Below are 13,103 nucleotides of genomic sequence, written 5' to 3' on the forward strand. Positions count from 1 at the left end.
GGGCCAATTGTTGGATGAGGTGACCTTTTTGGTAGCAACAATTCTGGATTAGCAGTTCCAAAGTCATCTAAGGAGTTAAAAGAGGGGGGGGGGATTTAAGGAGCCCATGGTTGAAGGAGAAGATTTTGTTTTCAGAATCAACTTCTGTTCACATTAGCCACATCATTAGATGGAGATAGTTTTGAGGAAGGTGGTCTTTGTGGGGATTGTCTCCTTAATACATGTCAAGCTTTCTAAATGAAGTGGATCCGCAAAATAACAACAACTAATAAACGAGGATATATTGGGTTGTTTTGAAGTAGGGTAGATTCTGATTTTATTTACTTAAAACAACTTTGAAAGATCAAGAGTGACGGAGCAACTCAAAGATGATTCTACTAGCCCATTCCCTACAAGAACTACAGGCCATGATAAATTCAGATTCGACCCAAGACCAAAAGCCAGATTCAAGTCCCAATGCATACTGGTGGATCAGAGTACTTGGACACCTAATGTATTCTTGAATGAGGCCAATGCCAAGCCTGCTGCCTTGGAAAGTGATGTGAAACCCATAAATAAAGAAGGTGAGATGTTTAAGCCCTTATTTATTTGCATAAAATTAAGGGTGGCTATGCAAATTCCTGACTACAGTTGGGCCACATTAAAGATCAGCTTTAAGCCCTTATTTATTTGCACTATAATGGATTTATTTAACCAAAGACATGCAAAATGAGTTTCTTTGGTGTATGCTTATTGTTGATGGTATTGCTTTGGTAGATGGGAGTATGAGACACAAGCAGGGATTAATACCAACTCAGAATCATGGAGAGAAATTATGGAATCAAAAGGCTTTAAACTAAGTAAAATAAAGCGGGAAAATCTAGCATGCAACTTTGGCCGTGATTGGATGGATGATGAGGTGGTGAAACTTGACAAGATGGAGATTCCACAAAGCAATAATTTTATGGATCCTGGATCAACCATAAATAAAGAAGGTGAGATGTTTCCCAAAGATTTAAAATAGGGAGGCTCAAGGTGCATCCAAGTTTTATATGACCGACATATTTCTTTAAAGCTCAAAGGAAAATTCTATAAAACAGTCGTACAACCAGCTATAATGTATGGTGCAGTTGGGCTGTTAGGAAGCATCATATAGGTAAACTCTGTGTAACGGAAATGAGGATGCTAAGATGGATGAGTGGCAAAACTAGGAAGGATAAAGGTAATGAATGATCATATTAGAGCTGGTTTAGGAGCAGCTCCAGTAAATACTAAGCTACAAGAAACTCGACTGAGGTGGTACAATCACATTCAACGGAGACCTTTAAATGTCGCTGTATAGGAAGAGATTTAATCTAGATTGAAGGAACTAGAAGAGCTAGAGGTAGAGTAGCCTTAGGAGAAGTGGTGAGTAAAGATATGTTTGGCTTAGGCTTTATATCTAGTATGGCCGCAAACAAGACAGATTGGAAGGCAAGGATCCATGTAGCCAACCCCATTTACTTGGGATAAGACTAGTTATTGTTGTTAAAAGTGTTAAGATGTACTGTTGAACCATGTTTCATAAAATAGTGTATCTTAGGATCATGTTGGTAGTAAAGTTGCAATTAGGTTATCTTTCTCTTTTAGTTAATTTTTTTTATTGTAATTAGGCATTGACTCTTAGACATTCCTACAATCGGTTAATTGTTAACATAAGTGAGATTCTGTCCACAATAGTGTTGTTGAATATTGACCTGTATTCTTCCTATCATGTTCACCTGCTCTCCTCTCCTCTCCTCCGTCTCCATCACAATCTCCTTCTTCAACTTGTCCTTCTTCCTCTTCTTCCACTTTCTCCCTTATAGGTGCTGATTTACAAATTCAACATTTTCTCACACCTGTATACTTCAGCTTCAGGGGAGCTTTTAAGTGCTAAGAGGTATTGTGGGATCAAGTTGGTAATTGAGTTGTAATTAGGTTACTATGTTATTCTATTTAATTCCTTTTTCCATAATTAGACATTGACTCTTAGTAGATTTTCCAATTAGAATCAATTACTTCTAAATATAAGGGGAAAGCTGTAAATGATAAGAGTTATTGATTTCTATTCTTCCTATCATTATACCCTCTCTCCTTTATCTATCTCCATTGCATTATCTTCCTCCTCCTACTTTGTCTCTTGCAGGAACTGGTTTTCAGATTCAACACATTCTCGCAGCTTTTCATGGTATTCCGTTATTGCTAGTTACAATTACATAGGGAATAGGGAATGATCAATTTGAAATATAGTAAGATCAAAATCGATATGAAACCCTGATTGACAGGCATGTCTGACCTCCAGTAACCTTCCATGGCCTCCCCTGGTTCCTCCGGCAACCCCTCTGCTGATGACTCTTTTCTCCCCCTTCCCCATCAACCCCTCCCCACTATCCCTCTGGCCCTACCACCTCCATTTCCCTTGAAAAACCATGGAATACTCTCTTCACCCAACAGCATTCAAACAATTCTGAACTTGACCTCACCTTCATTCCACCCACCTCCGACGGCCCCAACCCATCAGTTCACTGCCCTTCTAACTCTACTGCTTGTGGGATTCGCCGATAGAACTCTGCAATCCTCGACCAATTCCTCAGCCCACCTCCCCGTTTTGGTATCCTAAAATCTTCTCTCACTAAACAATGGAAAGCTCAAGGTATTCTGAATATTCACCTCATTGATTCAGGTATCTTCTTGTTCAACTTTGCCTCTCCGGACTACCACTCCCGTGCTCTTGAAGGGTCTCCTTGGTTTGTATGAAAATCCCCATTATTCCTCAAACCTTGGACCCCTCATTTCCTCTCCGCAGGGTTGACTTCAACACTCTTCCCCTGTGGATTAATTTGTCAGGTCTCCCACTTGAATTTTGGAACTCCGACTGCTTGAGTCGAATTGGCTCAACCCTCGGTAAACCTCTCCATACTGATGCAAAAACACTTAACATGACTCGCCTTTCCTATGCGAGGATTTGTGTGGACTTCTCTGCCTCCAAGGACCTCCCTTCTTTCATCACCATCTCTGATGATATTGGTCTCAAGTACAATCAAGTAATAGTCTACAATTGGATTCCTTCTCGTTGTGATCTATGTTCCTCCTTCAGCCACGACACCAAGGGTTGTTCCTTTGCTTCTCTCCAACAAGCAAAACCCTCGGCCTCTACAAGTTTACCGCTCTCCAATGAAAACAGAATTTCTGCCCACACTCCCTCAAGACTGAACACTATCGACATGCTGAAGAATATCACAATTTCAGTTCCTCCCACTGCTGCAACTTCTGCCACTATGTACCCGTCGAAGGCTGCTGGAACTGCAACTCCGGTAGCCAACACATACAGTTGAAGAAGAAGAAGAAATAAGTCTGCTTCCGTACCTACTCTGATTCCTGACTCAAACTTTGTCAACACTTTTGATGATGACCTCTCGGTGAAGCCAATAGACCCAGTCTCCTATACTGCTGATGAAGACATCAAAGATCCTGAGATTTCTGCTCTTGCGGTCGATGCTGCTGCTCCTGGAGCTTCCGACTGATCCTTTGAGGTATTTAGTACTCACCCCCATTGAATACATGTCGTTATCTTTCCCAAATGGTGATATATCAAGCGTAGAACCCCCAAAACCTCTGCTGCCCAGAAACCTCTACAAGCTCCCAAACCCTCATCCAAAAACCCTTAACCCATCTTCACACAATACCTCAAATCCTATTTTACCCACTCCCTCTCTCCTCCAGCTTGTACCCAACACAATTATCCCTAACAGACGTCAACTCCCCATCTCATTTAGTAAGCAATTAATGTCTTCCTTCCCTGGGCCCTAGTCCAACAAGAAAACCATTTCCCCTCCTGTTGGGCCTTCGGCTATCCTAATGTCAGGGCCCACTTGTTTCAATAGCTCGAAATCTCAGCCCATTTCCCCTAAATGCAACTTATCCTCTTTGCCCTCAGTCCATTCCAAAAGCAAGACTTCTAGCCCACCACAACCCTTAAACCACTTGGCCCAATCTGGGTTTATCTCCTTGACCCATAACCTATTTGACCCACCATCTACCACCCAACCTTCAACAACCTCCACAGAACCTACAACTCCCAATTCGGTTTCATCAACTGACCCAAATATCTTTGAAACCCCATCCCCATGGGACTTCCCCTTGTGTGAGACAACTTCTCCCTGCCCGCCCCACCATAATGCCTCTATTTACCCCAATTTTAGTTGCTAGTTTCTGCCCCTTCCCCCCCCCCCCTTTTTATTTATTGTTTGGAATGTTAGAGGCCTTAATTCTATTGCAAAGCAAGGGGATGTTAGGAAATTCCTTATGGACTCTAAAGCTCCCCTTTGTGCTTTCCTTGAGACTCATGTCCAATCTGAAAATTCCCATCGGATTGCCCGGTCCTTAGCCCCCTCTTGGTCTTTCCTCTCCAATTATTCCCATTGCCCAAATGGCCAAATCTAGGTTCTTTGGGATCCTTCTTCTTTCAATATCTCTCTCATTGATTCTTCCCCCCAATTCATGCATCTCTCGATCCCCCCTTCCAATGCCTCTACCAATTTCTTTCTCACCATTGTCTACGGTTTTAATAGGGGCTCTGAGCGTGCCCCTTTGTGGGACTCCCTTCGTTCTCTCTCCTCCTCTTATGAGGGCCAACCCTGGGGTGTTGGGGGGTTTTAATATTGTCCATTATTCCCATGAGAGAGTTGGTGGATGCTCCCCTAACCCTGTTGCGGTTGAGGATTTCAATTCTTGTATCGATGACTCTAGTCTCACTGATCTTCGTTGGTAGGCCATCTTCTTTCGTGGCACAACCGTCGTATTGGTGAGGCTAGAATTGCCTCGAAACTCGACCGGTTCCTTGTCAATCACTCTTGGCTCTCTCTCTTTCTGGTGTCCCATGCCTCTTTCTCTCCTGCTAGCCTCTCTGATCACTCTCGCTGCCTTGTCCATCTTTTCCCCCCTTCTTCCTTTGGCCCTAAGCCCTTCAAGTTCTTTGATATGTGTGTCTCAAACCCTTCCTTCTTTTCCACTGTCAAATAAGCCTGGGTGAAGCCTGTCCATTGCCATTCCCTCCCTCTCATTGTGTTTGCCCGTCCACTTAGGAACACTAAGGAAGCTCTCCGTCTTTAGAACTCTTCCACATTCAGGAACATTTCCTCTGAGGTCTCTGAAAGCCGCTCAAACCTCCTGAGAACCCAACCCTCCTCCAAAGTGATCCCCTCAATCCTTTGTTTGCGGAAAGTGAAAAGGACCTTTCCTCTGAGCTCTCCTCTCTCACCTTTCTTGAAGAAAGTTTCCTTCGCCAAAAAGCCAGAATCAAATGGCTCCAGCTTGGGGACTCCAACACCGCTTTCTTTCACCGGTCCCTTAAAGCTCGCCATAATCACAATTCCAAGCCATGTTTTCCTCTCTAGTAATGGCACTCGGATCTCTAACCCTCTTGGAGTCCAAGTTGAAGTTGTTTCTTATTTCTCTAATCTTTTCTCCCCCTCCTCTCCCAATTCGGCCCCCTCTCCCTCCTGATCTCATCAATAAATTCATTGACCCCCAATCTCTCACCCCTCTATATGCTATCCCTTCCCATGAAGAGATCCCCCAAGCCATTCATTCCCACAAATCCAACCGTGCTCCTGGCCCGGATGGGTTTAGCATGGGTTTCTCCTTTAGTGCCTGGGATCTTATTGAGGATGATCTTGTTCGTGTTGTTCGCAGTTTCTTCCTCATCCTTCCCAACTCCCTTCTATCAACCAAATTTTTCTTTGTCTCATTCCCAAAAAGGTTGGCGCCCCCTCCCCTTCCGATTTCCATCTCATCTCCCATTGAAACCTCCTCTACAAGTTCATCTCCAAAATCCTTGTGAATCAGCTCAAAAAGGTTATGCCAAATCTGGTTAGTGCCAACCAAACCGCTTTCCTCTCGGGTCGGAGTATTGCGGAAAATATTCTTCTTTGTCCGGAGATTGTCAGGGGATTTGAGAGATCTTCTCACTCCCCGCTTCTCTCCTCAAAGTTGATCTCCACAAAGCCTTAAACTCTATCCACTGGGATTTTATAAGTGACGTTCTTTCTGCCATAAGGTTCCCTCCTTCCTTCATTCATTGGATTGAAGTCTGTATCTCCACCCCCTTTCATCTCCATTATCACCAATGGCTCCCCGGCTGGCTTCTTCCCCTACCGTGTCAGAATTCGTCAAGGTTGTCCCCTCTCCCCTTTTCTCTTCTCTCTGGCTCAGGAGGTTCTCTCCCGCCTCCTCCAATCCAAGATGGATCAGCTCCTGATTTCTCCCATTCTCAAATGCAAATCCATCAATCTCACCCATCTTGCCTTCGCTGATGACCTCATGATTTTCTCCAAAGCCGATCATAGCTCCATCTCCTCCAATCATTTCCGCCCTCTCCTTCGAGTCCATCTCTGGTCTTAAGGTCAATTTTGACAAATCTACCTTTTTCCTTTCTGGGGGTGTCTGATCCTCGTGCTCTAATCTCCTATATTGGTCTTCCTCTTATCCCTGGTAGGCTCTCTCGCCATCACTGTTCCCCCATGTTGGATCACATCCGTAAGAGTCTTCACTTATGGAAAAGCCGCCTTCTCTCCTTCACTGGTAGGGTGGAGCTCATTAGGTTTGTCGTCCAATCCTCCTACCTTTATTGGTGTGGCATTTTTCCAATACCTAAGTCTATCTCATTGGCAATGGAATCTCTATTATGTGCCTTTCTCTGGAAGGGCCAGGAATCCTCGTGATTTTTTGCCCCATCAGTTGGTCTAACATCTATCAACCTAAATCTAAGGGGGGCCTAGGAATTCGACGAATCCAAGAGGTCAATTCCGCTGCCTCACTCAAGCTCATCTGGAAAATTGTTTCTAAACAAGATTCCATTTTAGGTCAATTGGGTCCACTCTTACCTTCTCAAATCTAACTCTTTCTGGACTGCCTTTATCCCTTTTAACCCTTCCTAGATCTGGAGGAAACTTCTTCTCCTCAAACCCTGAGCCCTCCCTACCATTACCACCGATATTTCTTCCGGTTCCTCTACTTCCTTATGGCTAAATTTGTGGCATCCAATTGGCATTCTCCTTACCCTCTTCCCCCCCCCTCGCATTATCTATGAAACCCGCATTCCCAAATCTACCCATCTCTCGGCTTTCATCACCAACGGTTCCTGGACCCTCTCCCCCACCATAATCTCACACAAGTTTGGAACCCCCCCCCCCCAATTCCATCCTCCCCCCATGATACATTAGTTTGGCTCCCTTCCACCACCAAATCTTCACCACGTATTCTGCTTGGAACCTGTTTATCTCCCCATCCCCTTCCCCCTCCCCCCTTGCCCCCTGGTTTGGTTCAAAGGTCACATTCCCCATCACTCCCTCATCCTTTGGAGAGCCTTAAACTTAGCCCTTCCCACCCAGGCTTTCCTTATCACCCGCCACATCCCTACGAACCCTAATTGTATCCTATCCTGGAATGGTATTGAGGACATCGAGCACTTGTTATTTTCTTGCCCTTTCTCTAGTTCCCTTTGGAGGAAAGCCCTTGCTTCCTTTTGGCCCCGCTCCCGTCGCTCATTTGGGTTTGATCGTGACTGGTCTTGGATATTGAGTAACTTTTCAGGTACCACTATTTGTGACCGGATTGGTAGGCTTGTCTTCGGTGCCGTGGTCCACCATTTGTGGTGGGAGCGTAATCTCAGGCATTAGACTTCCAAATCCTGCTCTCTTGACTCGATTTGGAATGCTATTTACTTTGATGCATCCTCTAGGATTATATCTATTCTCCATCCCCCGGTTGTTGATTCCCCAAGGATCAGGCTCATTGTTATTTCCTGAGGGCTCAACTCCATTTCCATCCTTCTCTCTGATCCTCCCCAGTTTGGATCTTTCTTGTAGTTCGGTGTTTCGTTCCTTTTAATTTAATTATTTATTCATCTAAAAAAAAAATGATTAGGACCATAAACCAAACTAGTTACACAAAAATAAGTCTACACGTATTCTACAGATTTTTCTTTTTTTTTTTTTTTTTTTTTGGAGGGGGTCACTTAGGCTGCGTTAGTTTGCTGGAATAAAGATGGGGTGGGAAAATTCTTGAAAAAAGTGTAGATTTCCTACTTTTCCCTAAATGGTAGATTGTTTGGTTGCTTGGGGTGGGAAAGTGAGAGACATGTTTCCTTGAATCAAGGAAACTTGTCAGGTGATGTGGCAACCCAACTTTCCCACGCCAAGCCATTTTAAAACCCCACATATTTGGTGGGACTTTGTGGGAAAGTTGGGAAAAGTAAAAAGTGGGACCCACTATTATCACTTTTTCACAAAACCCTTTCCTTTCCTTTCCTTCTCTCTCACCCCACTACACATGGGACCCACATGTTTTTTTTTCCCACCCCACCTTTGCAAACAAACGCAGCCTTAAGAAAGCAAAACAGGAAACTTAAATGAGTTATGCAAAGTTAAAAGGACAGATTGTTACCATCATGTTGTATTGAATCAATGTATAGTCCATGTCATAACCTATAGCACTTATAGACCGAAGATTCAATGTCCGGCTACAAAATATTCCACGAGGAGAATATCTTGATGAGAAGGGGTCCTGCAAACCAAAGTTAGGTAGTTAAGCTCAAAAAATGATATAAGCATAGCCAATTTAGAGAGGAAGCTGGAAAATGTCACTACTCAGGAATGCTAAGTTATTGGAGAAAGCTAGAGATGTTTGTGAACACTTCAAGATGATGATTAAGCACTTATGAAGCTGTCCATGAGAAAAGAAAACCAAGCCCCAAAAGTCAAGCTCAAATGGGTAATCATGCAAGAGGTTCAGATGATTGGTCACAAATGAACACTTGAACAAGTACTGAGATTTCGATACAATTCAGAAGATCAAAAGACAAGAATATGAAAGAGACAAACTGGTAATCATGAGAGGATAAGGGACATGGTTCCTGTGTTCACACTTCTGTGTGGCTATTATAAAGGATTTCAAGATCCAATCGTGATGCAAGAAACGCTAAATACAGCTGAAAAAACATCATATTCCTAAAACTGGTTAACTGGGCTTTGTATTTTGGGTAAACACAGGTTTTATAGGATCGCAAACACTATAAAAGCAAGCACATTATAAATAATCTGAAAGTTCATGAATAAATGTTTCAACTGTTACCGGTACTCCTAGGTTGTTTAGCAATTTCTCAGCTTCTTTAGCCTCCTTCCATGCTATCTCTTCAATTGGACCCTCTAAGGTTCCTTGACTATCCATACCTACAGGCGAATAACAAAAACAAGAATGGTCAACAAATCTTCAGGATATCAGGATAAAGATACATATTAAAAAACTAACATGTTGAAAACCTATGCCAAACTTAAAATTCAACCATATCATTGCATCATGTTGTGGGGACAGCTAAAATCTCAAGAGCATTAAATCTTCTTACCGAGAGAAATTATGCATTAAACAAACATTTAGGAGTGACCACTAAAGCAGAAAATTGAACTTAACAAGATTTTAACTTCCTACAATCACTTAACCAAATGGTTACCACCAATTTCTGAAGGAAAATGATAACTTATCATAGATACCGAGAAGCTGAGGGTCCCTGGTCTTTACCAAGGCATCCATGCCCATCAGTATAGCAACATCAATGTTGGTTTAAGAAATAGCAGTAATCGTCACGATAAGAATCTTCCCAGGGGAAAAAATCAAAGACAAAAGGGAGACGGAAGAGAAGTTTGAAAGTCACCAGAGGCGTCGAGATGCTCGTCCTTGATATTCAAGTCCCCTTTGGTGCTCTGCCCAAGGTAATCAATGTCAGACTTAGCGGACGAAGTGACAGAGAACAGTTCACCGGCGGGCGATTTTGCCTCGACGGAGCAGCAACGAACAGTGCTCGACTGGCCAGAGCCTCGTCCACAGAAACCCAACAGAGAATTGGGTTTAAAGACTGTTGTTTTCTTGAGAAAAGTTGCCCTCCATACAGGAATGTAAGCTTTTTGCACTGAGAATCCTCCCAGAACCTCAACTACATCCATTCTCCTGGGATTCCAAAAGAAACACACACCTTAGCAAGAAGTCCACGCTTCCAAGTTCCAGAGAACCCAAAGAGACTGCAAGTTAATGATCGACGAATCTCTTTTTACACCGAAGACCCAGGTAAGAGCCAAAATTCCTCAAATCGAGAATGGTAGACCCATGGACGACATGGACGAGCAGGATATCTACTTTATCGTGGGACCCGCGCCGCTATGATTTCTTTGTTTTTTTTTTTTTTTTTTCCTTTTTAGTATGATGATTTCTTAGCTTATATTGCACGATTTTGTTGTCACCTTCCCTGTTAAGAGGTATTACCGTGAATTCTTGTTTATTTGATTCAGCTAAGTTTGCAGTTTGAACCGATTAATGCCATGAACAAAGTAGCACAATTTCAGGCAGTAAAAGAAACAGAATAGCGTGATTAATGTTACAATATCATGGTATTCTCAATCCATCTAAGCATCTCTGCATCAACGTTTACCTGTAATTGAAACCACTCGCTCAAAATCTGTTTTTTATCTTCAGCCTCCATACTCAGATTCCCAAATCAAGAAAGTTTCCTCCGAAGTTAAACTCCTTTACGCTTGAAACCAGAGACACTCAACTGCTGTGGATTCTAGCTCCTTTGCTGTTTTCTTGGAAAGAAACGTTATTAAGAATGAGGTGAGAAATCCATAGCTGGAGATTTACACAATTAACGGAACCAGTATTCTTCCACAAATAGCATCCTATGAAGCTGTAATAACTGATTGTGTGAATAAGATTCAGATAAACTCAGAAATTCATTATATATAGAATGTTTACAGCTAAGTGGAAGGTACAAGCTGTATCCTAGCAAACTACAGTTATTTCTAGATAACAGAAGCTAACTTCCTAACTGCAATCAGCGAAGCATCAACTGTTTTCCATTCACAAGCCAAGTCAAATGCTAAGGATAAGTGTCCATGATCTGGAATCCGTCTGGTCTCCAAAATACAATTCATATCGATTAAGTCCCCAAGTTGAATCTGGGCTGGAATTGAATGAAGCCAGGTCTCAGGAGTGGATCTCCTCCAGTGAATTTAGCTTGCCTGTTTTCATCTTTAATTCATAAAGATATATCATCACCCTTTCCAACCCGAGAGATTGGATGGATAAATGAATCGTTTTTCGTAACAATTTTGCTGCTTGAGGAGTTGATGATGCGTTTGGACTTTGAAACCATCCTCCCATCCGAACTTCTTCAATGGCTACCGAAACAGTTCTTGAGGAGGCTTTCAGCAGCTTCAGCGATTACGGAAGGAAGACGACAACCGGGGCCCACTGGGTTCTGTGGGCCCAACCTGACCTGAGTCACGTCACACCCACACCCCCCAATCAGGGATGAAGAAGATGAGGGCCAAGAAAGCGAATCTCTTTTCTAAAAATTATTGAGAGGGAAAAGGATGGTGGACTCTGGATTGTGGTCGAGGGCGAAGTCTGGAAAATCCACTGAAGACCGGGTCTTACTTCGGTCTTGCGCATTTAAGTGCACAAGACCATCAAGCCACACACTATGTACCGTCAGATTGAAATTTTGATTTCGACCATTGAAATGCAACTGTCGAAATTCAATGTCAGATTGAAATTTTGATTTCGACCATTGAAATGCAACTGTCGAAATTCAATTTCAGATCTGACGGTCCAAAAATTTCAACTTGACTGTCATATGCATTAAAGCAATTTTCCCGAAGACCTACCCATACGTCACGCTTTCTGACCACATGTGTTGTGCGCAACCCTACAAGACCCACCTCTAAAATCACCTTATTATGTATGGTCTTTATGTTTACCAAAAAATAAAAATAAAAAAAATGTATGGTCTTTATGCAATATTGTGTTTTAAAAAAATATATCAAAGAGAATATAGTGCTTTTAAAAAAGGTCGTGATCCTGATTCTCAAGTATTGGCTGCTCATTGAGTTTGGATCACTTTTCTGTCGGAGGAGAAGTATGTGTTCATGTGACACTTTTCCATTATAAAATATAATATAATTAAAATTCATTGAGAGTCTCACCTATGATTATTTTATTACTATTTAAATGTTAGTCTTACCATATTGTGTGGGAGAAAAGCGTTGGACTCACATAATCATTCTTGTGCTCGCTCTCATAAATGCATCTTCATTTGAAAAGTAAAGAAAAGACATAGTTGACCGTTGATTCGATCTCTAGGTTGCAAAGACATATTCTGTTGGCTCAACATTAGCATTATTAACCTCAATTAATGATGTCGAAGACTTATTGTTTTTGGTAATAAAGTAGGTTACTGAATATTACTTGAAAATGTGGCCAAGCAAAGCTATAATAACCACGCAAAGGAACATAGCCACTCAGTCGAGCACGACACCAAGAGCACCTTCCGTGCTAAGGTATCCACCACTTGGTTGGATTCTCTAGGGATATAACTAGGTTTAACGCCCAAGGATGTATGCTTTCCAAGGTAGTGGTGAGTCTTAAGTCTCAAGAAGTTATTCAGGCTATATCACAAGCATTTCCCCAACCCTGGAAATAGTGGATTTTACTTGGGAATAGCACTGCTCAAAACAATAGACATCTAAACCGTTTATATATGATTCACTTAATCTAGACCGTTTACATGTAGGTTAATTGCACGGTTCAAATTAAATCTGGACCAAGCAATGAATTTGTGTCAACTGCTGCTCCCAAAGCAAAATCCGAAAATACTTACCGTAACCCTAGATTTCCAAAGTCTACAAGATTCCTTTGAATTTTGTAGGATGAGTTTTTTACCAAGTTCCCTCAACTTTTGTAAGTAATACATTGGCTAAGAAGGCTTTCTCAATCCAATCCTTAACAAGTTGATAATCTATATGTTTTTCTAGGAGGTTTTGTGGTTATTCATGCCTAATTGTGCTACAATGTAAGCAAACATTGAAGCACATGATCCGCTGGCGTTTTTCATCCCTTGCAATGTCTACCATAGTTTCACGGTTGAACATTTGATAATCTATATGTTCTTCTAGGAGGAGGCTTTTATATGATTCCTCTTCCATGCTTTTTTATTTTTATTTAGATGAACTTCCTCATGTTGAGACTTTGAGAGTCCCATCTGTTCTTATATG

General features: G+C 42.2%; 1 protein-coding gene across 2 annotated transcripts in view; it reads right to left on the bottom strand.

Annotated features, from left to right (window-relative positions):
- LOC149008633 (HAD-superfamily hydrolase, subfamily IG, 5'-nucleotidase) overlaps nucleotides 1-11,237 on the bottom strand; it is a 57,170-nt gene extending 45,933 nt beyond the window's left edge. The window contains exons 1-3 of one of the 2 annotated variants that reach the window (XM_089166422.1): nucleotides 10,481-11,237; nucleotides 9,133-9,230; nucleotides 8,446-8,565 (exon numbers count right to left, since the gene is read on the bottom strand). In XM_089166422.1, coding sequence (XP_089022548.1) covers nucleotides 8,446-8,565; nucleotides 9,133-9,228 — 216 coding nt within the window. In that variant the 5' untranslated portion in view covers nucleotides 9,229-9,230; nucleotides 10,481-11,237. Of the gene's footprint in view, nucleotides 1-8,445; nucleotides 8,566-9,132; nucleotides 9,231-9,709; nucleotides 10,170-10,480 lie in introns of those variants that run through there. The other variant, XM_089166421.1, reaches the window with a different exon arrangement.
- Between the last annotated feature and the right edge of the window lie 1,866 nt (nucleotides 11,238-13,103).

The sequence above is a fragment of the Hakea prostrata genome, chromosome 8 (genome assembly GCF_041222555.1).
Source record: "Hakea prostrata isolate BN-2017 chromosome 8, UWA_Hpros_2, whole genome shotgun sequence".
NCBI classification, from domain to species: domain Eukaryota; kingdom Viridiplantae; phylum Streptophyta; class Magnoliopsida; order Proteales; family Proteaceae; genus Hakea; species Hakea prostrata.